At 45.6% G+C, this 27719-nt stretch overlaps 3 protein-coding genes across 4 annotated transcripts; 2 read left to right on the top strand and 1 right to left on the bottom strand.

The window, feature by feature from the left end:
• The first annotated feature begins 12449 nt into the window (after positions 1 to 12449).
• Positions 12450 to 14395, top strand: LOC136472880 (probable glucan endo-1,3-beta-glucosidase A6). Its single transcript, XM_066470587.1, has 3 exons — positions 12450 to 12593; positions 12701 to 13990; positions 14120 to 14395. Exons 1-3 carry the CDS (start codon positions 12476 to 12478, stop codon positions 14155 to 14157), a joined length of 1446 nt encoding a protein of 481 aa, XP_066326684.1. The 5' UTR covers positions 12450 to 12475; the 3' UTR covers positions 14158 to 14395.
• A 4036-nt stretch (positions 14396 to 18431) lies between these two features.
• On the top strand, positions 18432 to 23291 carry LOC136476904 (uncharacterized). 2 transcript variants are annotated; one of them, XM_066474878.1, is made up of 5 exons: positions 18432 to 18585; positions 18700 to 18876; positions 19007 to 19141; positions 19897 to 20748; positions 21246 to 23291. In XM_066474878.1, exons 1-5 carry the CDS (start codon positions 18546 to 18548, stop codon positions 23102 to 23104), a joined length of 3063 nt encoding a protein of 1020 aa, XP_066330975.1. In that variant the 5' UTR covers positions 18432 to 18545; the 3' UTR covers positions 23105 to 23291. The 2 variants fall into 2 exon arrangements, with proteins under 2 accessions (XP_066330975.1, XP_066330974.1); XM_066474877.1 differs by having other exon boundaries at positions 19888 to 20748.
• Positions 23292 to 23561: 270 nt separating this feature from the next.
• On the bottom strand, positions 23562 to 27378 carry LOC136476905 (70 kDa peptidyl-prolyl isomerase-like). The gene is made up of 13 exons (XM_066474879.1): positions 27048 to 27378; positions 26701 to 26787; positions 25933 to 26193; positions 25778 to 25852; positions 25609 to 25689; positions 25315 to 25509; positions 25113 to 25199; positions 24804 to 24979; positions 24589 to 24711; positions 24337 to 24483; positions 24127 to 24254; positions 23912 to 24036; positions 23562 to 23804 (listed from the first exon to the last, which is right to left on the bottom strand). The coding sequence occupies exons 1-12, from the start codon at positions 27244 to 27246 to the stop codon at positions 23946 to 23948; spliced, it is 1650 nt and encodes a 549-aa protein (XP_066330976.1). The 5' UTR covers positions 27247 to 27378; the 3' UTR covers positions 23562 to 23804; positions 23912 to 23945.
• Positions 27379 to 27719: the final 341 nt, after the last annotated feature.

Raw genomic sequence — 27719 nt, 5'->3', positions numbered from 1 at the left:
AAGGTTGGCCAAGTGCTCTATTTATAACCCCAATATAATAGAGCCGTTACCCCTTCACTAGGCACTCTGCGCACTGATTGGACGCATCCTGACGTGTTCAGTCGCTACATCTGGTCACAGATCGACCTCCATGTGTCCCTTTGAAACAAATTGAGCCATTGGCACCCAACAGCTAGCCCTGACACGCGCTAACACTAGAGGATCGGACGCACAGGTCCATGACCGGACGCTCCCACGCGGAGTCCGATCACCTGCTCGACACCTCCCTTAGCACCGAGATCAGACGCACCACTATGTGACCAGACACTCGGCCAGCTAGAGTATGATCGACTCCAATAAGGGTCTAGAGACGGAGAACGATGATTGGACGCGTCCGGTACACCCGACCGGACACACCCCTATGTCCGATCATCTCTGGATCAATCTCTGCGCGCAACGTCACCACGACCTGACGCATGAACAGTGTTTGCTCAGCGTCCGATCACCTCCTCGAACTAGAGTCCAGTCATGCACCTCAGCTAATCACTCCTGGCCAGAATACCGGACGCGTCCGGTATAGATATCGGACGCGTCCGGTCACGTTGGGAACACTGCCGCCTGAGTCAGATACCGGACACGTCCAGTCACCCCATGACCAGCGCTTTCAACTCCTTTTCTTCACCAACTTCTTCTCTTTTGCAAATGTGCCAACACCACCAAGTGTACAACAACTTGTGCAAGTGTGTTAGTATTTTCACAATCCTTTTTCCAAAGGAGTTAGCCACTCAACTTGCCATGCCACTCGATCCTAGCAACGATGCAAAGTTAGATCACTCAAGTGGCACTAGATAACCGATATGCAAACAAGTTTGCCCCTCTTAATAGTACGGCCATCTATCCTAAACCCGGTCATCAACTTCTCCATGCACCTATGATCGGTGAAATGAAATGCCCTAGGTTATACCTTTGCCTTGCGCATTCCATTCCATCTCCTTTGATGTCGATGCAACACATGCATCAACTAATCATCAAATGATATGATCTACTTCATATCATCACATGATCGTATTGGTTCATCGATCTTGACTTCACTTGCTCTTCACCATTGCCTCGGTCCATCGGCGCCAAGTCATCACTCAACTTGCCCTTCACACTTACAACCAGTCTATCGAGTCAAGTCTTGTCTTGATATCCTCCACCTTGATCACATGACTCCATGTCATGTCTCATATGCAATGCGATCCTTCATCATGTGTGTGAGCCTTATAACAAATCCAAGCCATCTTCACCATCATGGCATGAGTTGCTCATACACATGTACTTATGGACTAATCACCTGTGTATCTCACTCAAACACATATTAGTCCACCTAAGGTTGTCACTCAATTACCAAAACCAAACAAGAACCTTTCAGGGGAACGAGATCATCCCATTCTATCTAGTCTGTGGAGGGGCCAAAGTCACGGATGAGGTTCCGTGTGAAGGTTGCCCACTTAGTTGTTGGCACCTCCTTTGTCATCTGAATGTACTAGCGTTGCACTATGTCTGTCAGATGAAATGTTGCATATTTGACCTATGCATCTGCTGGTGTGTGTTGCAACCTGAAGACTAGCTGCATCCTGGAAATCCAAGGTAGTGGATTTGTAGAGCTGTCAAATGTTGGAGTTGTCAATCGGGCCACGATGGTTGGCTGACATCATGTTGGATGTAGTGTTGGTTCCGAGATCAGGTCCTGTGATGGTGCTGGCATTGTTGATGTAGTCGAAGGCAGCAGTGTTTCAGGCGCGTCAACTCTCTGTGCCGGTAGCCAGGTGGTCGGCTGCTGCTGTGGTGGCGCCTTGATCTGTTGAGCGGTCGTCGGGCTGGTTGGGGGCCGGCTAACCATGTCCACACTCGGCGGTTGGTGCTGAGCTGTTGGTGTAGTTGTGTTTGGTGGTGATGGAGGTGGAGCCGAAAATAGGCTGTCAAAGATGGCCACGATGATTCCTAGAGCGTTAGAGGACTAGAGTTCCTCTGTCTTGCTCTTGAGGTAGGATCTGCCAACGACGATCATGACGTTCTTTGTTTCAGTGGTGAGATCATCAATGGCGGCTTTGCAATCCAATCTGGCTTGGATGGTGGTGATGGATTCACCCTAGATGCACGCATGCTCGACGTCGCGTAAGCAGGTGTTGACGTTGATGAGCTATCGATGCATCTCATCAAAGTTCTTGTGGAGATTTTCGGTGAATTCCTGTAGCAGCTGCTGGATGATGTCGATGGTGGAAGCCATGGATCATCTTGATGAGGACATAACACCCATGCATATGACCATGTTTGGCGCATGGTATGGAGGGGTAGGAGGCCAGCAAGGGTGTCCAAGTCAAGAAGGAGGCCCGAGGCTAATTCGGTTTGAGTCCCCGAGATGGAGGCCCAGAGCAACTCAAGTTCGAGCCTGCCTCGGCCTCCAGGACCAGTTTACCTTAAACTGGTCACCCAGGACGCATCCAGACTCCGTTTTCGACGATCCACATATGGTTGGAAAGATAATTTGATAAGGAAGCCAATACAAGTGGTCTCACATCAAAAGACCTTCAGAATCAATGGAAATCGTTGAAACAAGTCAACATCCAGAATCTGTCAGGGTGCTGCGACACCGTCTTTTGGTCCGTTGGACCGTGTATCGTGTTTGGGCCCATTAGGGGGTGCGTCTAGGGGGTGACGCCCAAGACTCTATAATTAGCAGCCGTCACTCTCTTTAGGGTTTGGGTTTTGTTTAGTTCTTGATTTCCTCGTGAAACAGACATCGTTTTACTGTAACTGTGCCACCAAGGCTGCTTGCTGCGAACCAGGGCCCTAGTTCTTGATCTTGTTCGCCTGTGGCGATTAGTCCTTTCAAATAAAGACTTAAACTCCTTCTTATTTTCATAAGCCTTATATTTATTTGCAATTTTAGATTGCGTTCATCCCGTTCTTGCTTGTGTTCTCGATTCGTTTGCAGAAAAGCCTTCTCGGCGAGGTCAATCGCGTTCGCGTGATTAATAACCAATGGAGCAGTGGTGTAACGGATGCGGTGGTCCGAATCAGTCTTGGTTCAAAGCCTAGATCGTGAACAGTCGAGTCTCCACCAATCGATGCTATCATACCTTTCGGAAGATCAGGCCTTGTCTACATCAAGTGGTATCAGAGCATATCTTCCTAAATTTCCACATGCCACACCTTTCACTTGTTTAAGCTCATATTTTCTGTGGTTACTTCTTTTGTGCTCCTAAGTGAAAAAAATAAATAAAATAAAAATAAAAAAGTCAAGGAATCCCAAAAAAACAACAACAACCCTAAAAATAGAGAAAAAAGATAGAGGCAAAAGTGGAACAATATCTAGAAGAGCACATAGAGAGCGCCATTTGAGCTATGGATTTGCTCCTAGTGCATCAAGTGATATCTTTTGTTTCCATAAAAATCAGCCGCTTTCCCTCCTTGTCATTGAGAACCTAAGAATTTTCCTTGATCGACCACATAGAACTGAGTGGTTTTGAGCTGTGCTGCTCGTGCATCTATAACTCTATCAGCCTAGCTTTGAGCATATCAAGTTGTGTGTTCAAATAATTTATATTACAGCGTTCTTCTGAGAAACAAAATAAAGGAAAGGAAAAGGCAGAAGGTGCACAAAAAAGAGAAAAAAAACAGCACTAAAAAAAGAACAAGAAAAAAATAGAAACTAAAAAAAAGTGAAGAAAAATTCAAAAGTGCTTGCATTCTTTTGAGTCTTTGTGCTGAGTTGTATTGTAGCTTGCTTAAACTAGGTCCAGGACGAGTTTAGGCCGGCGACATAGACTAGCTTGGGACTACTAGTCAATCTTGCAATTTCAGAATTAAATTATTGCTATTCCTTGCTACTATATTGTGCCTGTCCAAGCTCCACTTTCTTCTAACCAAGTACAGGTTCGCCTTGTAACTGTTACACTCAAGCTATAATGGTATCACAGTCACTGATCGATTGCACTATCTGTTGCTTTGGTAAGAACACTTATAAGACCGTGGTAAGACGCTTGAGAGTGCGTGACTTTACTCCTTGACCACATCCTATAGTAGTTGATAGGGATAATACTTTTATGTTGTCTTTTGCTGTCGTCTAACAATAACAGGTTGTTCGTATCCACCGACTTATGATGGTATATGTGCTGATGAGTACATAAAGTGGAAAATTTCCATAGATAACATATTTGCTACTCGCGTTATGTGTCCAAGGAGGAAGGTAAAAAATGCAGCTAGTGTTTTGCGATATTATGCTTTATCTTGGTGGGAGTCTTTAGATCCTTCTGATAAACCTCAAACTTGGAATGATATGAAACTCCTTATGCGAGAAACATTTATTAATACATCTCCTGTTTTGACTTCATATGCTGAGGTGCACCATTTAGAGGAAGAGTCTGTCGTTATTCCTCTTGCTATGACTAACCTTCTGCAGGATAATGTACATAAGCGAGAGGATGACATGGAAGAAAATGAGGAGCTCATAACCTCATATGCAAATTCAGAACCATCACTTCACAATGCACCTATTACTCCTGTTGAGAACATAGGTAATGCCCATGGTGCTACACTCACGGAAGGTGAGAATTATTTTAATGTACTAATTTTTTCATAAACCATGCTATCATAGAGTAATTGTTAGTAGAACCCTCTCTTAATTTATCTTTGTCCCATGATAATTTGCTTGATGTTCCCTGTGATAAAGATGAATTGGTTGATGATGCTTCAGTTTTACATGTTTTGGAACTAATCACTTGTGCTGAAAATAAACATGTTATTCATATTGCTACTAAAACTGATGAGCTCAAACTGTTGTCTTCTTTACATACTTTGGGTTACATTGAATTTAATGATTTTGTGTAATCTAGATTGTTTGGAGGAGAGTCTTTTTAAATATGTTGATTTGCCAGTGGTTTTCTAAACACACATATCATGTTATTGACAAATATAACAACAAAGGACAATATAATGATACATAGAGTATACGTTCGTAGTAATATGAATTCTCCTTTTGTTGTACAAGATTATGATCGTTTAGAGGGTAGCCATAATATTACAAATATTTTCTCATGTTCCTCAAAGAAACAAGTTCACTTCCAAGAAGGGGACCATTGTTGGTTGTTACCTATGTCTGCTAGACCATCTATTCCTGCATTGTCTTTGGTTAGTTCTAATCTTTTACAGGATAGTGTTGACATACATCGTGTGCATTCGGATCATGGAGTCTACATGCTTGCTAAAATTTTTATGCAAGATGACATGTTATAAACCTAGAAACATGGTCACGTTCCTTCTCACAATTATTTCAGTTCCCTTTGTCTTCGCAACCCCATTCTCCTTTATGTTGTGCAGGATCAGTTTCAAGCACAATCGACGTCGAGGACGGTTTTTTCATCAAGAAGGGGAGGATGATGAGGACATGACACTCATGCATATGATCATGTTTGGCGCATGGTATGGAGGGGTAGGAGGCCAGCAGGGTGTCCAAGTCAAGAAGAAGGCCCAAGGCTAATTCGGTTTGATTCCCCGAGGTGGAGGCCCAAAGCAACTCAAGTTCAAGTCTGTCTCGGCCTCCAGGACCAGTTTGCCTTAAACTGGTCACCCAGGACGTATTCGGACTCCATTTTTCAACGATCCACATATGGTTGGAAAGCTAATTTGATAAGGAAGCCAATACAAGTGGTCTCACATCAAAAGACCTTCAGAATCAATAGGAATCATCAAAACAAGTCAGCATCCAAAATCTGCCAGGGTGCTACGACACCGTCTTTTGGTCCGTTGGACCGTGTATCGTGTTTGGGCCCATTAGGGGGCGCGTCCAGGGGGGTGACGCCCAAGACTCTATAATTAGCAGCCGTCGCTCTCCTTAGGGTTTGGGTTTTGTTTAGTTCTTGATTTCCTCGTGAAACAGACATCGTTTTGCTACAATTGTGCCGCCAAGGCTGCTTGCTGTGAACCAGGGCCCTAGTTCTTGATCTTGATCGCCTGTGATGATTAGTCCTTTCGAATAAAGACTTGAACTCCTTCTTGTTTTCATAAGCCTTATATTTATTTGCAATTTCAGATTGTGTTCATCCCGTTCTTGCTTGTGTTCTCGATTCGCTTGCAGAAAAGCCTTCTCGGCGAGGTCAATCGCTGTTCGCGTGGTTGATAACTAACGGAGCAGTGGTGTAACGGTTGCGGAGGTCCTGAATCAGTCTTGGTTCGAAGCCTAGATCATGAACGTCGAGTCTCCACCAATCGATGCTATCATACCTTTTGGAAGATTGGGCCTTGCCTACATCACGTCTGGATCTCCGGATACCAGTGTAAGAGCCCTGCTGGGAAGGGGGGCCTTGGTAGGGTGGCGGCTAGGGGTTTAGGGGGATGTGGGCGGCGGCACAGGGAGAGGGCGGTGGTGCCTGAGGAGATAGAGAGAGGGAGCCGGCGTAGGGAGAGGAAGGAGAGGTAGGGGAGGGGATAATTGTTCTCTTATTGCTTAATTAGATTGATTACACCCTCCTTGTATATATAGTCCCTATTGGACTTGTATCCCAAGCAACTACGGAAGATCCTTATAGATTGGATTCTCCCTTCCATAACATGCTCTAATAAGGTAAACCTCCTAACCTAATCCCTCCTGGGACATGACGGTGGCGTGGGCGACGGCGCCCCCTCCTCCTGGCGTGCGCGGCCCTTCTAGGGCGTGCTGGAGCCGGCTGGCGCCCCTCCTCGGGCCTCCCTAGGCCCGTTAGCTCTAGGTTGGGGGCCTCTCATTAGACGTATGACAAAGTCGTTTTGGGCTAAGCATGACACGAATAAGTTTGTAACGATCAGGTAAAGAAAAAGTCATGTTATGTTTGTTGCTTTGTAGGTTGTAGAGCCGCAGTTAGGCCTGATTTATTGTTTGTATGCCTATGTGCCAATCTGCAGACATTTGTAGTAGTAGTTTGTAGCCATGTTTAGTTTCGTTGTCTTAATTGTCATGTCTATCTCGAGCTTCGGATATTGACCCAACTGCAGTCTTTGTATCCTTCACTTTGCAAATTGTACTGTACCCATAATAGTCTCTAATTTAGGGCATGAAATTCAATGCTTTAGTTAAATCTGTGTGGAAGTAAGCATTATGTGGAGGTTTTCTCTGGTGGAGGACATTAACCAGTATATTTTGGATAATGAGATAACAGTTAAGTTTTGTATGGTATCTATTCTAACTTCTAAGTCAAGTTTTTATGAAGTACTCATTACGTATCCAAAGTCTTACAATTTACAATCAAGAACAGATTCAAGAAACTAAATTCTTGATTGTATCTTCATTACTCTCCACCTCCAGTGGTGTGCGCCAAAGCAAATTGTATTGTTTGTGGCCTTCTTGCTCACCATGAAATATATACTGAACTTTGCTTTTAGTTGATGTTGTATTTTCTTGTCAAGTGCTAGCTGGCATGTAGTATTTCTTCAGAAAGAGTGTGTGCAGGTTGGTTGTGCTTAACTTTCTCTATGGTATTTGGTTGTGCATAACTATATTTATGGTATTTGGTTGCGCATAACTTTATTTATGGTATTTAGTTGCTTTGGTTCCATGTGTTAGAATAAAGAAGCTATCCTAGAGCTATGAACATTTCTTAGTGATGTGGTTGTCAGAAATGGTTGAGAAGTATTCTGTTATTGCTATTGGCATCGATAGATACACATGTGTCTTTTCCAAAAACTTTTTACAAGTGTTCAAGTGTTCAAATCTGGTTATGAAGCGAAGTAGATTTCGAGCAGTATGACAAATGGATCCATGATGCAGTGTTTGAAAACTCGAAATTAATTGGGTTCAGAGATGGTTATTATTTTTATATGCTTAATGAAGAGGCTCTGTTTTAGTTGAAATGTTAATGATTTTATTTCTGTTTTATCGTGATATAACAAACTAAGTAATCATCAGATTGTTTGGCTTTTCCATTGTTATTCCCTGGAGGGCAATGCAACAGGAATTAGGTGATTTGTTTAATCTGATAGTATTGTAGTCCTAGTTTTCATTGTTAGGTAAGTTGGTACAGTATATTTTTAAGCTTCTCTTTTGTATTGGATAGTTTCTCTTACATTTGTGTGATTATGTTACTAGCAGGATAAACTTTACTAGTTTATGCAGATGTAGTGGTTGATCATGTTCTTTTATGAACATATAGTTTTTGTTTTTTAAAGTATGCAGACCGTTTGGGCTAAGCATGGCACAAACAAAAATTTAAGGAAAAAGTCTACTCCACCCCCTCAACTATGCAAGATGGTCTACATAACCCCCTCAACTATGAAACCGTCTGTTTTACCCCCTGAACTTTCCAAAACCGTCTAATTTACCCCCTGAGCGGTTTTCAGCGGCGGTTTTGCTACAGTAACGGCGGGTCAGCTACAGTAGCAGCGGGTTTGCTACAGTACCGTTGTTTTGCATTTTCTTTTTTTTTATTTTCGGTGAATTTTTGAAAAATCATAGTAAATCATAGAAAATTCATAAAATGAAAAATCTAATTTTATTGGACTCCACATGAGTAGATCTACACAGTGAATATATAATACGGTATGTTTTAGTACAAATTTTTTTGTAGCTTTGGATTAATTGGAAAATCCAATTTTATCTGTAATTAATTAGAATTTATCTATAACTAAGTTATACATAGTCCAATGAGTACAAAATTTTTACTATAGTTGAAGCATACAATAATTAGCGTACCATAAAAATTTCACTACAATTGGACCATAGAAGCTGCAACTATGAATTATTCCAATTAATTACAGACAAAATTGGATTTTCCAATTAATCTAAAGCTACAAAAAAAATTGTACTAAAAATACCGTATTATATATTCACTGTGTAGATCTACTCATGCGGAGTCCAATAAAATTAGATTTTTCATTTTATGATTTTTCTATGATTTACTATGATTTTTCAAAAATTCACCGAAAATAAACAAAAAAAAAGAAAATGCAAACCAACGGTACTGTAGCAAACCCACTTTCACTGTAGCTGACCCGTCGTTACTGTAGCAAAACCGCCGCTGAAAACCGTCCAGGGGGTAAATTAGACGGTTTTGGAAAGTTCAGGGGGTAAAACAGACGGTTTCATAGTTGAGGGGGTTATGTAGACCATCTTCCATAGTTGAGGGGGTGGAGTAGACTTTTTCCAAAATTTAATGATCAGGTCACCTTAGGTTCCATGGCTGTAGCTTGCCCTGAGTTATTCTGTATGTATCTGTAGAAGTTTTTACAGCTTGTAGCCATTTTCAGTTTTGTGATATTTAATTTACATGCCAGTATCAGATCTGTCCATCTCTTTTGTTTAGAAGTTCAAGGCTAGCAGCAGCAGTCTCTAACTTAGATGGCATGAAGTTTAATGTGTCCAATGTTTGGTGTTTCTGAATTTTTAATTTGCTACATATTACATCTTTCATTATTTTTTATGAAATACTCATTTTTGTGCTAGTAGTGTTTATCGTCAATTCTTGTTAACCTGTCCTGATGCCATATCCTATTTCATCAGGGAAGTAAAATTCTTGATAGTGCACAGTGTTAAGATGTGCATAGAACTTAGAAGGAAGTTCTAATGTTTGTGCAACCTCACTTGACAAATCCTGATTAATGTTGCAACACTTAATTAAATTGTTTGGTTATCCTGGTTATATGGGAGAGGTTATCCTTGAACCTGGGACCATTTATTTGTGGGAGAATTTTAGGATTTGACACCTAGTGTTTCACTTACATGTGGCCGTTATAACCCTGTGTCAATGAGACATCGTGTGCATATCTTGTGGTTCCGAAGAATAGAATGTCAGAATCTGTCATTAGCAATGTCAGGCTTATCTTATGTTATCTCCTAGTAATATACGTGAACAAGAAAACATGTTTCTAGAACCTTTAGGTCACAATGCTAGCGCCTGGATGTCCGGACGGACGGGGCGTCCGGACACCCATGTCTGCACCCGTTTCCTGCGCCCACATGGGGCCCATGCAGTCCCAAACGTCACCAGCATCGAGAAAGAGGGGGAGGGGGCGGCGGATGCCCAGCCGACACTGGGAGAAGGAGGAGACGCCGAGGAAGGCAGCAGAAAGCGAGGAAGGAGATACAACACCCGATCTATTTTTGAAATATCCAGATGTAACAATTGCAACATACGTTTAAAGGGGGATGAAATACTTGAAACATGCATCTGAAACACTTGCAAAAATATATGAAAAGCACTAAAAAACCATTGTAAAACATACGCAAACATCCAAATAAAACACTTGCAACATATGCGTGAAACATATGCAACATCCAAATAAACACACTTATAACATACGTCTGGAAAAACATAGATGAAACATTGGGAACATAAGCTTGCAACATTCGTGTACAACTATTGCAACATGTGCAACATTCTGATCTACTTTTACAACATCCGCATAAAACACCTACAACATACCTCTGAAACATCTGAAAACTTGAAACAAAAGCTTGCAATATGCGCTTTTAGCGCAATATTTTTGTTTCGGAATGGAGGCTCGTCGGTGCATGGAGTTCACCAGTAGAGAGCTCGACATTGGCGTGGAGCTCGCCGTTCCGGTAGAGAAGGCCGCGATATGTTCGGTGGATAAGGCCACGGTGGATCCACACACTCTAGAAGGCCACAACGGATTACCAACTCCACGCCATAGTCACCCTCGCCTCCCCTCCCGAGTGGTGGCACGGGTGTTCATCGCCATGCTCGTCTCCCACGCGCCGCTCGCCCCGCTAGCATGTGGGCCTCTAGAGCCACCGTTTCCTCCCATGCACGAGGGCCTCGGAGCTGCCGTCGCCTTGCTTGCGCGCCGGCAACCGACAGCCAGGCGTGGGAAGCGCAGTGGTCATCAGAGATGCAGGCCACAAGAGTGTAGAAGGGTCGCACGCCAGTAGCCGGACGCTAGAAGCGCCGCAGTGGTTGCCTGAGGGCGGCCGCCAGATCCCTGACGCCACGACGCTAGGGAACGGATATGCGCTATCGTGCATGAGGTGGTTGTTGTTGCCTCTACGGCTGCATCGCTGACCCCATGCCATCGCCTCCGAATCTCTGATTCGCCATAGCAGCTGCTCCGATGAGCTGGGTTAGCATCTCGCCCACCTCTTTTTTTAGCAGAATCTCGCACACCTTCTGGCTCGATGAATAATGGATGAGGCGCTCGCTTGAATAGATAAGGCCACACCGACCACCACTTCAGCCTATTTTTTTATAGGTAGTAGCCTCCATGCCACCGGTAAACTCTACACCAGTGAACTTCATGCGCTGACGAGCCTCCATTCCGAAACAAAAATATTGCGCTTAAAGCGAATGTTGCAAGCTTATGTTTCAAGTTTTTCAGATGTTTCAGAGGTATGTTGCAAGTGTTTCATGCGGATGTTGCAAAAGTAGATCGGAATGTTGCACATGTTGCAATAGTTGTACACGTATGTTGCAAGCTTATGTTCCCAATGTTTCATCTGTGTTTTTTCCAGACGTATGTTATAAGTGTGTTTATTTATATGTTGCATGTTGCAAGCGTTTTATCTGGATATTGCGCATGTTTTACAATGATTTTAAGTGCTTTTCATGTGTTTTTGCAAATATTTCAGAAGCATGTTTCAAGTATTTTATCCCCTTCAGACATATCTTGCAATTGTTACATTTGGATGTTTCAAAAGTAGATCGGGTGTTGTATCTCCTTACTTGCTTTCTATTGCCTTCCTCGGTGTCTCCTCCTCCCGGCGCCGACTAGGCATCCGCCGCCCCCTCCCCCTCTTTCTCGATGTTGGTGATGTTTGGGACAGCGTGGGCCCCATGTGGGCGCGGGAAACGGTTGCAGGCGCATGAGTCCGGATGCCCCGTTCGTCCGGATGTTCGAGCGCTAGCAAGCCCTTTTTTTAGATATTATTTTTTATTATATATTGATATAATGTATATCTAAGTGTATAGTAAAAGGTATGTATAAAAAAACCAAAATATTTTATAATTTGAAATGAGTATATATCGAGGAAAACATAGCTAATTTAAAAGATGGGCGATTTGACACCAATGACTTTTAAATTAAACATAAGAGTACATCGAAAACCAGTTTAGTTATATTCTTCATTGGATCGTTTGCCGTTGGAACTTCAAAAGTGTGGTCGAAAATATGAAGATATATTTTTAATTCATTCGTTCGTTTATAAAGTGTGGTCGAAATTATGAAGAGATCATTCGTTCGTTTATAGTAGTATAAGTCTAGTAGAAGTAGAAGTAGAAGTAGAATGAAGCCGGATATAAACTATCCTTTATCTAAAAAAAAAAGTAGAAGTAGAAGCAGATGAGATATATTTACATTTACACCAAGAAAAACTTATATTTACATTTTGTTGTACTTGCGTTCTGAATTGTCCAACCCCCTTCCTAAAAACCCTCTTCCTTTATAAACAAACACCCATTGCCCCCTTCCACCTGATCCAGTATAACAAACTGACAAACAAATAGAAGCAACAACGGCGGCCGCCACCATGGCGCCGTCCTCCTCATGTCACGCCGCCGCCACCGTCCTCCTGCTCACCGCCGCCACCCTAGCGTGCCATTTCAGTGTCCTCGTCGTAGCCACCGACGTCGAGTGCCACTGCCACGGTGATCACGTCTCTCCAAGTTACTACTGTCCAATGGTCTCTGTTGTTCGCCGGCAAGTGTCTTTGTTTGATCTGTGCCGCGTTGCGTTGCGTCGTCCATGCATGCAGGCGCGAACGGGTGCCGCGGCCTCGGCATCAACTACGGCACGGTGGCCGACGACCTCCCCTCGGCGTCGCGCTCCGTGCAGCTCCTCCGCGCGGCGGGCGCGGGCGCCGTCAAGATCTACGACGCCAACGTGGACATCCTGCGCGCGCTGGCCGGGACGGGGATGCCGGTCTCGATCATGGTGCCGAACTCGGCTATCCCGTCGCTGGCCTCCTCCCGCGCCGCCGCGGAGGACTGGGTGGCCACCAACCTCGCGCCGCACGTCCCGGCGACGCGGGTGTCGCGCCTGCTCGTCGGCAACGAGGTGCTCTCGAACCGCGCCATCGCGGGGTCCACGTGGCGCGGCGTCGTGCCGGCGATGGCGAACCTCCACCGCGCCCTCCGCGCGCACGGGATCCGCAAGGTGAAGCTCGGGACGACGCTCGCCATGGACGCGCTGTCGGAGTCGTACCCGCCGTCCGCCGGCGCGTTCCGCGACGACATCGCCGAGGACGTGGTCCGGCCGCTGCTCCGGTTCCTCAACGCAACCCGCTCCTACTACTTCGTCGACGCGTACCCGTACTTCGCGTGGGCTGGCAACCGCAAGGCCATCTCCCTCGACTACGCGCTGTTCCAGGGCGCGGCGAGCTCGCGCTACGTGGACCCGGGCAACGGGCTCGCCTACACCAACCTCCTCGACCAGATGCTCGACGCGGTCGTCGCCGCCATGGGCAGGCTCGGGTACGGGGACGTGAAGCTGGCCGTCTCTGAGACCGGGTGGCCGAGCGGCGGCGACGCAGGCGAGGCCGGCGCCAACGTGCGCAACGCCGCCACGTACAACCGGAACCTTGCCGCGCGGATGTCCAAGAACCCCGGCACGCCGGCGCGGCCGAGGGCCAGGGTACCGGTGTTCCTCTTCTCGCTCTACAACGAGGACCAGAAGCCGGGGGCGGGCAGCGAGCGCCACTGGGGGCTCTACTACCCGAACGGGAGCAGGGTGTACGACGTGGACCTCACCGGCCGGCGGTCGTCGTACCCGCCGCTGCCGCCCGCGGACGACATGGAGAGCACGCCGGCGTGGTGCGTGCTCGGCAAGGCGGCGAACGAGACGGCGGTGGCGGCCGCGGTGGCGTACGCGTGCCAGCAGGGAAGCGAGACGTGCGCTGCCATCCAGCCCGGCGGCGCGTGCCACGAGCCGGACACGATGGACGCGCACGCGAGCTACGCGTTCAACGCATACTGGCAGCAGTTCAGGCAGGCCGGCGGCACCTGCTTCTTCAATGGGCTCGCGGAGACCACCAGCAAGGATCCAAGTGAGTAGACACCGTTGTGCATATTTGATCTTTCTTCACCAGAGAAGAGATGTGCAGCTTCCTTCTGCATTTGATTTAATTCAGTCGCATTGATCTGTCGTCGTCGGCATTGTTATGTGTGTTTTGCAGGCCATGGATCATGCAAGTTCACCAGCTCTCTGGACTAGACGATGACGCGAAGGTGGAAGGCCATCGCCCGCCACATGCCACATTGGATTAGTTAGTGAGTAGGGAGGAAGGCCATCGCCATGGATGCCCGAGCCCTTAGGATCGTTACCATCTTCTGTTCTTTATGTAGGAAGTTAGCAAGCAAAGCATCACTGTAATTCGAGTCAGAGTTACACTGACGAACTGATCTATCGCGAGGAGGCAGCGCTCCTGCCTATTTCTCCTATATCAAAAAAAAAAAAAACAAGCAAAACTACTCGCGTATTTCGCTCCCCGAGTTCACAGGCGGCGACGTATTTCGCTCCCCGAGTTCACCGGCGGTGAATTCTCGATCCGCCGCTTGCCCGCTTGGCGTAACCACTTACAGCGTGATGTGGTGCATACGAGGCGGCGGACGGGCGGAGAGATCGGGAGCTCAGCGTCGGCAAATCCGCGGGTTTGTTTCGTTCTCTGACCATCTGACAGCCTTAAGGAAGCGTGCTCCAACAGAATTAGGCCTAGATCCGGCAGTAACGTCCCTCGCTCTGGGGTTTCTGGACCATCCGTACAGAAAAGGAAACCTACGCTTTTTCGTGCTCCGGAAAGGATTGGTTAGAGATAACAAAGGGTTTAAATCTGATGGCCTGTGTATTGAAATTTACCCCATAAAAACTCACAACCGTGTGGTACAATTTCCTAACACTTAAGTAATAACAATCACATGGTACAACTTAGGGCTCGTTTGAAATGAATCTTTCTCAAAGGAATCTTAAAGAAATGTGATTCCAGTATTTTGATAACTTCACTCGTTTGGATCTAAGGAACAAAACGCACGAGCCAAAACATCCACACAAGTTAATTTTTTTCGCGGATGCCCGAGGAGCACGTGGAGAGAGGGCGTGCCACCAGGATATGCACGACACACTTCTCTTAAAATCCGACTGGTTGGTTTCTTTTTCCACAGTATTTTTCTTTCGTGTATTAAAATTAAGGGGTGTTTAGTTCTTTATTCGCTTTTAAAATTCATGTCACATCGAATATTTAGATACTAATAAAGAACATTAAATATAGATTAATTACAAAACCAATTACATAGATGAGGCTAATTTGCGAGACGATTTTTAAGCCTAATCAATATGTCATTAGCACTTGTTTACTGCAGCATCACGTTGCCAAATCATGGACTAATTAGATTTAAAAAATTCGTCTCGTAAATTAGTCACAAGTTGTGTAATTAGTTTTATAATTAGTTTATATTTAACACTCCATGTATGTGTCTAAATATTCGATGTGACAGAGATTTTAGGAGCGCACGTAGAAATCAAACGGGCCCTTAATTTAAGAAATATTTTTTCTCCCTAGATGCATGTGATTGTTTGACAAAATAAAAAAAGCAGCATAAGCCCATGAGATCCTAGCTTCCTCCAGCACCGCGCTAGCGGCCTAGCGCCGAATAACTTGCTAGCTATTTGTATTTACTCGTTCTCTCCTCTATACGCCAACTTGAACCTGACGTTGTCGCCCGTTGAGGACACCCTGATGCAGTTCTACAAGAAAGGCAGAGAGATAGAGGGTAAACAGTAAAGGCATAACTTATAGGAGGAGAAGGTGAGAATAAAAGCAAGCAGGTGAGCAGTGAATGAGTTAATAAAGTTTGTTTTTGTTTGACACTAGTGTTTTTAACCATAGATTTTTTTTCTAATCTTTTTTTTTACTTTCTGTTCATACATTCCAAACACCACTTTCTATAACTTTCATATATTTGCATTCCTCCATTTTCTCCCTTTGTTTCTACTTTATTCCAATATTTTCTCCTTTGTTTCCTATTCCTTCGTTTCTACCATCCCCTTGGTTTGCATAAATTCAAGGTACCGGTGAGCTGAGGGGTGGACACGACGAAATGGCCAAACCAACAGGTTTGTGGACCATTAACTGTTAATATGGCGATGGCGAGTCAGTTAGGATGTTAATTTCAAACTTTGAACAATTAGATTAGACTATTACATTGTTGATGTCTTCTAATGTTTATTATGCATGCTGTATATAATATATCTTGACATATCTTATTACATACTATACAGATATGCAATATCTATTTAACTCAAATTTTCTGTTCTATAATTTTAATATAAGTACCGGTAGATAATTATATTATGGAAATACCATTTGTTGTATCGATCGAGAAAGCATCTATCTCAAATGTAAGATTGCCTGGCCGAGTCTGCGCACCAAAGGACTACGGTGGACTGGGAATCACTGATCTTAAGGTGTTCGGCCTCGTGCTGCGTCTGAGATGGGAGTGGTTGCGCCGAACAGAAACTCTAACTCGGCCTGGGCACGATAAAACGGAACGGATCGTAGGCGCAATGTCCAGGGCATCGGTATTTGTCCGCCTGGGTGATAGGGCGTCAGCAAGATTCTAGACCGACACCTGGCTGCTGGACGGGCCTATCTGCTCCTTCGCGCCCAGCCTATTCCAGGCAATTGTCTTGCTCTGGGAGAAGATCGAGAATGTGCAATTGCACACAACTGTTCCAGACCGGTTTATCTGGCGTTGGACAGCGGACGACAATTATTCGGCTTCCTCGGCCTACCGGTCCTTCTTCACCGGGATGTAGTCGTTGATCGGCGCAAGGGAACTTTGGAAGGCCAAGGTTCCGCCGAAGGTCAGGTTCTTCTTCTGGATCGCACTTCATGGCAGACTCTGGACTGCAGAGCGGCGTTGGTGCCATGGCCTCCAGCAAAATGCAACTTTCGTCATGTGAGACCAAGGGATGGAGACCTCGGATCACCTACTGGCTTCGTGTGTCTTTGCAAGGAAGACCTGGTATCGCCTGCTTCGTATGGCTGGTGGTATGCAAGGCTTCTCTCCTCGGGGAGATGCTTCCTTGGCGGATTGGTGTCTGCGCACTAGAAAGTCGGTGCCAAAACCTGCTAGGAGGGGATTCGACTCGGCGGTGTTGCTCACGCCATGGAACCTGCGGAAGGAGCGCAACCGCAGAACATTCGACAGGGTCTCCTGAACACCGCAGGAGATCCTCTGCCACATCATCGAAGAAGCGTACAGCTGGGTAAGCGCTGGTTATACCAGCCTGTCGTCGGTGCTCGGCACAAGAGACTGCTAGCGTCTGCTATCAGCTGCTACATCCGTCGCACAATTGGTGTCTTAGTTACAAATACGCGCAATCCACCGTGTAGCGGTGCTTTGTGTTCGTGTTCACCCAATCACCAATGGCATCTCGCCATGAAGTGATGTTGAGCGTGTAATTCCATTCTAACTCCTCTTAACGAAACATGTGCTAAGCATGCTCTGAAAGAGAGAGAGCATCTATCTACAAGTATAAATATATCTAAACTACTTGTCTCTTTAACAAGAATAGTACAAATGTGAAACGAAAAATAGTAAAAGTAGACGGCAAAGACGGATCAGCATGAGGATTTGAGAAGCTCGAGGGCCCTATCCCACGTGGACAATGGGGTCGGGCCTATAAAAGCCCCCACACAATATTTATCGCATTGACAAAGAACAGGAGGATAAATTTTTCAAGCATGTTTGAAATGATCAAATTAACTCTCGTGACCCATCACCACGAAAGATGATTGGTTGGCTCCTTCGAAGTTTTGTGTGAGTGTGTTTTTGGAATATTCAAAGTTGTGTTACCGTTCACGCACGGAACAAACTGGGGGGACCATTCACGGTCCTTAGCCCTCGCTACATGCCTACCCCAGCGGTCGTCCTTGCCGGTGTCCCCAATTGGCACATGCCGCCACGTTCCGGTGATCACGCATGTTGCCTCTCTTCTCTAATGGCCTGGTTGGTTTTTGGTTGGCGCTTTGTCAGCTTGCCGCTGCAAAAACACGGTACACCGCTGCTGCATTGCATCGCACATCGCCGTCGCGGCATCGGCAACGAAGCGGTTAAAAAAAAAAGTGAAAAGGGTGAACTGGCCCAAAAGGCTGCGCAGGTTATCCACTCGGCGGAGCAAAGGATCCTCTCGCCTTGCCGGTGGGCCCCGCCCCGTTCGTCCCACTACGGGCCATCCCGGCCCGTCGATGCCGCCGCCGACGGCCCAGATGCGCTCCCCGGCCGCGAACCGCACGAGAGAGAGAGAAAGAGAGCCCGAGACGGCGAGACCCTTGTCTGCCCACGGTCACGACACGACCCGAGACCCCGGGTCCGACGCGCCCACCGTAACGTGTCGATGACGTGTGGGCCAGGGATTCCGTGGGGGTCCACGCCGCAATTATGGTGAGCGCCGTTGTCATTATCCTCGGCGTGAGGGCGCCTCCCTCGCCTCGCCTTGCCTTCGTCTTCTTCTCCACACACACACACACTCCCACTGCGCAAACCCGCCCACTCGCCTCCCTCTCCCTCGCCGTTGCCGCCGCGACGGGGCCGTCCGTCGTCATGGAGAGCGCCCACAAGAGCGGAGGCGGAAGCACGCCCGGTAAGTCCCCCTCGCTGCCGCCGCGCCGCCTGCATTTGCTTCTCTTTTTTTTTGTGCCGGTTTTTTCTTCTCCTTGTAACGTGAGATGTGACGGCGCGGTGGTTTTTCTCGCAGGAGCGGGAGCCGAAGGGGAGGGCGTTCTGTGCCACGCGTGTGGGTACCAGTACCCGAACGGGCACCCGAGCGCCAAGCAGCGGCGCGCGCACCGGAAGCACTGCGGCAAGCCGACGTCCGCCGCCGCCGCGGAGGAGGAGGGGGCCGGGGAGAACGACGGCAGCGAGCTGCTTCTAGGTACTGTGGATTCCGTGCCTCCGGGCTCCGGCCCTCCGTGAGTCCGTGGTGCCGTGTCGCTGTGTGACTGTCAGACTGTTTCCAAGCTGGGCTCTTGTCCTGACGCGTGCTCTCGTGGCTGGCGTCCCAGGTGAGGGCGGAGCAGGCGCGGGAGCCGATGGGAATGGAGCGGGCGCGACGGAATGCGGCGGTGGTTCGCCTGGATCTGCGCACGAGCCTGGGGATGCGGTGGAGGGAGGAGGGGACAGTGCAGGTGCAGGTGCAGGTCCGTTCTGAATCTCCTTCCCCTCTTCTCTGAATCCTTCTGTTCTTCGTTTCTTTTTGTTCGTTTCTGAAGTGGGAAATGTGTCTTGCGTAAGATTTGGTTGGTGGAAAGTTATTGCATTTCCTTTTACTTTTTCCCAATTTCCTCTTTTGTAGAGACAAGAACTTTCTGGTTCAGTGGAATTGTACTGATGTAGTAGAGTCTGGAATAAGCGTGTTCTTATCCTCTTGGTTAGCATAATGTGGGTACTTTGTTGTCATATGTGGGGGGTAGTGTATGCAATACAAATCCTTGTGTTAATAATGGTTCAGGGATGCCTCGCTGTCCATGTAACCTCCAAACTGTACACATACTACACATCAAAGGCATGTTCGCTTGAACTTATCAGCCGGTTTATCAGCTAGAATCTTACACTATTTTTCTCTCACAACAAAACAGCTTCAGCTGGCTTTAATACCAGTCGGTTTGGTATAATAAACCTCTTCAATAAATTAGTGAGGCTGGCCACCTGTTGCCATTTGATAGCAGTACACCGTCTCGCCAACTTGTCCCCATGCTGCGCTGCTACATAGCTTCACTGTCATAGAGTCCAGAGCTATTTAAATAGGAGTATGTTGCGCTATATGCGTACACTCTCTTCAATGCATGTTTTGGTCTTTGCTAATGGGTTTTACGATGCATTTAAAAGTAATACGCATATCAGCATATGTCTGGATGCATGATAACTCTGTGATTGTCTTTTGTAGATCCTTCAGGTAATGGTGCTGGGCATCAAGTCATTGGAGATAAATCTGCTGAAGATTGCCTCATCAGTAGCAGTAATATTCCTTCTGAAATCACTTCTGAGGCCAGCAGGACTGATGATGATACTCTGACTACAGTGGCTACACAGTACTCTGAAAAAGGATCACCTATTGAGGATGGGGATCCATCTGATCTAGCAGTTACTTCTGAACAGCTCCAGGATGTTCCCACTTCTGTTGTTTTACCAGAGCCTGAAGACCCTGCAAAGTTCGGTTCTGAAATCTCTGAAAATGAAATGCAGAACTTGAGTATTGTGCCTCTGGAATCAGATGCAGCTGGAGGTGGAACTTCTGAACTGACGAGTGATGTAGTCAGACAGCAGGATGGGGTTGCTGTGACTGGGGAAGGTGGTATGATCAACACCATAGGTGAAAGTAAATCTAGTGAGGGAAAATCTGTGCAAGGTGACGAGCTTGGTCTCTCATGTCAAGATATTCTACAGACTGAGATTGGTGAGGGGCACAGTAGCACTGTAGTGGAGGAAGATTCAGGTGACAAGAATCCTACTGCAAGTAACAACGAAGAAATCCTGAGCGACGAAACTGAACCAAATCAGCAAAGCAAGCATGAGTTAACTGAATCATTTGAGAAAGTTCCTAACATTGAGCCTGTTGAGTCTTCTGCTGAGAAATCTGTTGGTACAGATGATGACTTGCTTCAACTTGGTAAAGATGGTTGCCACTCAGAGATACCTGATGATATCAAAGCTCAGCAGCAACCTGACTCTACCTCTGGAATGGCAGATCATCTGGCAATCTCCAAAGGGGCAGACAATGTTGAAGGACAGCATGATCCTACAGCAGGTTGGACTTTCTGGATGTTCTTGTGTACTGCATTTCATGTTGATTTTTTATTTTACAATGTTGAATTAAAGCTTCTTTAATCTTTTGAAAAAGTTTGGTAAGAAGCTGAAAAATGTTTAATCGAGCAGTGTACTTTGATTTTGGTTAGTTGAGCTATCAAGTAATGTCTCTGTTGTACTTGCATTCTGATAAAGTGTTAATGTCCGGCCAATTGTGGAAAGGGCTCAGTGGTAATGCATGATTAGTTGACATTTCTTTGCTCATGTCATAAGTATCATTTGATCTTCTACCTAATGTGCAATTATGACTCCCTACTTCAAGTGCAATTTGATAAACAATGCAATGTTTCACAAGTACAATATGTAGTTGACGACAAGTCAGTCTAGTCAACAGAGACACCAGTGGCCTGGAAACGTTTTGACCAAATACCTTTTAGTAACTGTGTATGAGTTGTATAGTAGCTGTTTACAAACTGAAATTTGATGCACATTCTGCAGATGAAAGCATCGGAGCAATATCAAGTACATTTGGACCTGCTGTTGGTGCCACAGCTAACCTTACAGAGGATGTTTGTTCGTCTGGCATAACAATGGATGACAGCATGCAGGAAAATGTGGCAAGTGGCACTCTCGTACCATCTCCAGTTGATCTAGTGGATTTGATTCCTTCTGCTACAGCACATGAAATCAACATGGTCGGTAGTATAAATGATGTTGACGAAAAGAGTCAGAATGAAAAAAGCAGTACAGACCTTGTTTCATATGAGGTAAAAGAGATGGTTATCAAGGATAACTTTGAAGAAAAACAGCAGAACAAAGATGTCATTGTAGATCCTGCTCCTCATGAAGCCGATTCTTTTCCTAGTACTGATAATCACAGGGAAAATGAGCAGAATGAAGAAAGTATCGGAGACACCACTTCTTACAAGATAAGTGCTGTACAAAGCATGAGTAGTACTGAAGAAAAGGAACAGATTGAAGAATTCATTGCGAATCTGGCTTCTGAACAGATCAATGTTACAAGTAACAGAGACATGGTTGAGCAGCAGGATGAGAATGATGTAAAAACAAACCATGAAATAGACGGGGCACGCAGCACAGAAGCTACTGGAGAAAATAATGCTACTGCTGGTGAGAGTAACGTGGGAACCATCACAGATGTTGTTGAAGACAAAATGCCTAATGAAGAAATTACTTCAGGCACTCTCTCTCTTAACATCGCAGACAGCAGCATTAATGAGTTAAAGATGCATAACGAAGAAGTTAACGAGGGCCTAGGTTCTCATGATGATATTGTGGTACATGGCCCTGATAATGTCAAAGAGCAGATGTACGAAGAGACTACGTCAGGTCCCACCTTAGACAAGTTTAGTTTGCTTACCTCTACTGACAGTCCTGAAGAGAAGAAGGATGAAAACACAAGTGCAGACCCTATTTCACACGAGACCAATGTGGCACAAACCAGTGATGGTGTTGATGAAGAGAAGATCGGGGAGCCTGCTGTTGACCCTACTTCCAGCATTGGTACCATGGGCAGCATAGGCGATGCTGAAGACAAGAAACCGAGTGAAGAAACTACAGCAGATCCTAGACCTGTTGAAAACACCACAACAACACAAGGCACAGAGGATGCGGAAAGCAGCAAGCAGAATGAAAACACTACCAGCATAGGCGATGCTGAAGACAAGAAGCTGGGTGAAGAAACTACAACAGATCCTAGACCCGTTGAAAACACCACAACACAAGGCTTTGAGGATGCAGAAAGCGGCAAGCAGAATGAAAACACTACCAGCATAGGCAACGCTGAAGACAAGAAGCAGAGTGAAGAGACTACAGCGGATCCTAGATCTGTTGAGAACGCCACGACACAAGGCACAGAGGATGCAGAAAGCAGCAAGCATAATGAAAACACCACCACTACAGATGAAACCGTTGAAGTGGCACAGAACACAAATGTCATCGAAGAAAGGGAGACGATGGAAGATACAGCCTCAAAGGAGATCAGCACCATAGAAACAACAGATGACCTGAAGGGAGCTACTGATCAGAACGAAGAGATAGCCGACAAGGAAATGGTCACCGACTCAGACAAGAACCACGTCTCGTTGAAGGTCCTCCTCGCGGACAAGAACGTGGAAACCAAAGAGAAGGAGAGGAAGGCGAGCACCAAGGACCGGGTACTGTCGTTCAGGCGCCGGGTATCCAAAGACAATGCGTCGCCGGTGAAGCCAGGTTCGCCCAAAGACGGTTCAGGGCAGCAGGACTGGAACTCTCCCGCCAGGTTGCCTGTTGAGAAGAAATCCAAGGGAAGGAAACAGCAGTGGGTACCGTTCATTTGCTGCTCGTCGGTACAGTAATCCATTTGCCAGCATCAGCTAGGGGCATCCATCGTTATGTTATATATACGCTGATGATAGTAGATTGAATAGTCATATCAGGACCTTCGTCCCAGCACATGATTGGATCTTGGCATCTTGCTACTTGGATTGTGAACTCGGTTTGCCGTTTGTATGTTATTATATATTTGTTAGTGTAAATTAACTAGATGTGTCCAGAGTAGTCCTTCCATTGATCTGCAGACGTTGTGGAATTCCAGTTATCTTCGTTTCTCAAACAGTGCTGCTTACATCGAATCACCTGTGGTGGTTCACCGGGAAGCAGGAGCTTGTACATGGAACGTTTCCACCTTAAAATTGGAGCTCCGGTTTGGTTTTCGTGTCGTGGTCACTCCTCTTAGGCCTTCTAGGTTAGATTTAGCCAATTTGGAGCATTTTTCTACATAGGAAATTAAGAACATTTGTGCAAAATATAAGATTCGTAAAAGACAGAACATTCGATGGTCCCAACAAGAACCAGAAAACAGAAAGATTCAGAGTCAACAATAATCCTCGAAGTAATTGTTCCTCAGTTTCACATATATCCAAGCATCCGTGCGCACTAATTGACTACGAAGTATGCCAAAAGCGAAATGTTAAGCAACAGGCGAAGTCCTTGGGCAGCAGAAAACGGCATGCTTGTAATCCTCTGCTTCACTACATCCTCCACCCCAAAGGCCATCTGTTATTAGCGACGAATCAATCCGTTAGACACAAAATCTATCTGTAGTAAGTACATCTGAAGCAGAATGTAGCGGAGCTCGCAGTCAAAAAAGACAAGACACTCACGCTGTCTTTGGCCAGTGCCAGTTACTTTGTCATCTTAGCGAACATGTTGCTGTAGAATTTGGCAGTCCTTCTTGTTGTATTCCTTGATCTTCTCCTTCACGGTCTTGTATTCCAACTTCACATCTCTGGGATTCGTTCCAAAATGATCAGCGTGGTATTTAAGAGTATTGTCGTGGCAACAGAACACCTTACAGAATCCATTTCCTAGACTGTACCTGTTGTTAGGATCGATTTCCAGTGCCTTCTTGATATCGGCCTCTGCTAGCTCTAGGTCAGCAAGTTGAATGTACGCTTGCACCCTCCTGTAGAGAGCCTTGACATTTTGGCTATCTAGCTCCAGAACCTGAAAAGGAATCACAAGGTCAGCCTGCTTACTGCATCACACTTCACACCACTAAACAGACCGTTCAGGAATTAGATTGTACCTTGGTGCAAAGCTTCACAGCTTCCTTGTAGTCCTTCAACTTCAGTTTGCAAGCAGCATTGTTTAAGTTGCAGCTGATCTTCAGTTGCTTGGATTGCTTCTTCTCATCTTCACTGAATGAACTTTCATACTCGATGTGCTTGGCAGCCTGGGATTAAAACAAAAGTCAGCTAAAGTAGGAACAACCCTGCAGGACTGAAAATTGCATTTTCATGATATGGGTTACTACAGAACAGAAAGAAAGATGAAGTACCTTCTCATATCGCTTGGAAGCTCTAGCATATTTGCCCAATTTGAACAATGCATTCCCTTCCTCTTTCTTCTTACTAGCAGCCTCAATCTTCTCTTCATTGTTTAAGTCCCACGACTCCTTGTCCTGTGTGACAAGATTATATATTGATCAATTTTGCAATTGCACACAGATCAATTATTTAGAACAGACAAAGAAGAATATCAGTCAATCCGCACCTTCACAAATGAAACAAGCTCAACTTCATAGACCACTGTGCTGTTAGGTGGAACAACAGCAAGATCCTGCTTTGACTCAGTTGAACCAAATGCATATTCAGGAGGAATCGTGACAAGAGCAACCTCGCCCTTCTTCATGTTCAATACAGCACGATCAAGACCATCAATAACTTCCTCTGGAAACAGATCATAATACAAAAGAAACATGTTATTCTAAATGAATCACAGGGTAAAGTCCATTTCCTGAATTATTATTTTAACTGAAAGGCCAAGAGTCCCAGACATGAAAGATAAAATGTTGGTTCTTACCTTCATCGGTCTTGAATTTAAATGGCTCTTCATCATGCCCCTTCTTCGTAAACACTGTGCCATCCTGAAGCTTTCCGGTAATTTTAACTGCCAACAGCAAACATAATCTAGTCAGTGCAAGATAAATTAATCAACTGAAAGGAGTTGAGAAGCAACAGCTACTAGCATCATTACAATTGAGTACTTGACCACTTGATCGTACCTTCAACAACGGCACCCTCATTGGGACGCTCATAACCTTCTCCCTCCTTGAGAACCTTCTTAAGGATTTTCTTATCATCACCAATTTCTGTGACAGTCTTCCATGAAACCAACTCAAGGTCAATGTGCAGAGTGGCATTTGGTGGCACATCACCTTCCTCTCCAGCTGCTGGTTTACCTTTCTCACCAAATCCATCTGCATTTGAAGTTAGGAAGTTCAAATAAATGACATAATTCAGAAGAATTAAACATGAAACTTGCAGAATAATAATCAAACTTTGAAAAAGAAACTCACATTGTGGCTTTACTGTAAGGAGCACCTTCTCTGCCTTTTTCATGGTCTTGACAGCTTTGGCCAAGGCAGGACAAAAGTACCCTGGCAATACACTAGTTAGAAAACAACCGATAGACATAAACATCTTCAGCAGGCCATGTGAAGACATAACATAAGTAAAGAGGATTACCATCTTTTACAGTGAACTCAACCCCCTCAGACTTGGATACAACAGTACCATCTTCGAGACGGGCCTCATATTTCACTACAGCAATAATGAGAGTATAAGCTATATGAACCCAAAAAAACAATCTATGAAAAGTGTCCCAATAAGCAAAAAATTACCAAGTACTTCATCAGGATCCTTTGGGTTCTCCCATTTCTCCCCCTCTTTAAGAATCTTCTTGAATATGCCACCATCTTTGCAAATATCTTTGACACTGGTCCATGAAAGCAGCTCAACATCAAACTGCAGGGTTGCATTGGGTGGGATAGTTGGAGGTGAACCAGATTCTCCATAAGCCAGCTCTGGAGGAATGGTAAAAACAGCATTTTCTCCTTTCTTCATGGTCTTGATGCCTTGATCCCAACCCTTTATCACTTGACCTGGACATTTTCAAAATAGCTACTGAGCATTTACTTTTCCATCCTAGCAATGTCAACAAACAGGCAAAGAGAGAAAAAGAATGATCTCCAAGCTAGAATTTACTCAGTCATTAGCATGTTTTTTTCAAACATCATAGCCAAGGTAAGCATCGCTTGTGGTTATACATATCTACAGGGACTAGGCATTGCTGCGCAACTAACAGAAACACAGCAACAAGATAATTTGCTATACCATAACCAAGCACTGACCAGCTTCAACATTAACTTCACATCAATTTCATAGATACAGTAAAAGTTCAATGTCCTGATTCTTGGCAATATCCATGATATTTATGGAACAAAACTGACAAAGTGATTAGAACCACTTCTCTAACTAACAAAAGACTGGTAACTTCGAAACTGTTTTTACCATCACATTGTTAATGCTACTTCCAAATCCATACCCAAAATCCAAACATGAGACACAGAAGTAGGGTAAGTAACCCTCAAGGGGAGGAAGAAATTTACCTTGTCCAAGCTTGAACTTGAAGGGGTCTCCGCGATCACGGCTTGAGTCAAACTTTGTTCCATCAAGGAGTGTGCCCGTGTAATGCACTGAAATATCATCATGGGTAAGTAAGTAAGGATGAGTTCACTAGTTTAAACATGTTCCACAACAAGATGAGAAGGTACTTCAAAGATCATCCAGTATCATCAAGGGACAATAAATTGACACAACACCAAAGAGAATCCGAATTCCATTCCGTGAGCTAACTCCCAGCCAGAACTGGGCGAATGCTCACTGACCGTAGCATCACACCAACAGAAATAAAAGTGCAGCGGGGGAAGAACCGGGGGGGAGGAGGAGACCGGACCTTCAACCTCGTCGCCGACCTCGGGCGTCTCCCAGCCCTCGCCCTCCTTGAGCAGCTTCTTCTTGAGCCCCTGCTTGCCGACCTCCTTCTCCTCGCCCACCTTCAACACCGGGCCCTCGTCGCCGCCGAAGTCGCCCATCTCGTCGTCGCCCATCATCTCGTCGGCGCCGGCGGGGGGCATCTCGAAGTCCTCGTCCATGGCTGGCGTGGAGGAGGGGTCAAGCAAGCCGAGATCCGCGCGCGGCTAGGGTTCCGAGCTCACTAGGGTTCGCGGGGGTGCTTTGGAAGGTTCGAGAGAGCGCACGAGGGGAAAATGATGAGAAGCGACGCGATCCCAGACCCGGGTTTAAATCCAAATCGGCTGGGGTTCTAGAGTGTTCCAAGAGAGGATTAAAAACGGCAAAGCCAACGGCTCGGATGCTTCTGGTTGTTGTTCGATATGAATTTGATTAAAACAACGTGTATTATGAATTTGATTCGATTTTTTTTTGTTTGCTTTGGTTTCTCAATGGATTTGTACTACATTTGAAGTTCTCAAACTTTCTTTTGCTTTGATCCGAAACGCCCGCTTTGAATCAGGTGAGCTTGATGAAGCGGTCTTTGCCTTTATGCCTTTTTTTGGTGTCATGCATTTGAATAGAGCGTGGAACACAAATTAGTCCTTAGTTTAGC

Source organism: Miscanthus floridulus, chromosome 8 (assembly GCF_019320115.1).
Source record: "Miscanthus floridulus cultivar M001 chromosome 8, ASM1932011v1, whole genome shotgun sequence".
In the NCBI taxonomy this organism is placed as follows: Eukaryota; Viridiplantae; Streptophyta; class Magnoliopsida; order Poales; family Poaceae; genus Miscanthus; species Miscanthus floridulus.
This window is presented reverse-complemented; position numbering and strand designations above follow the sequence as displayed.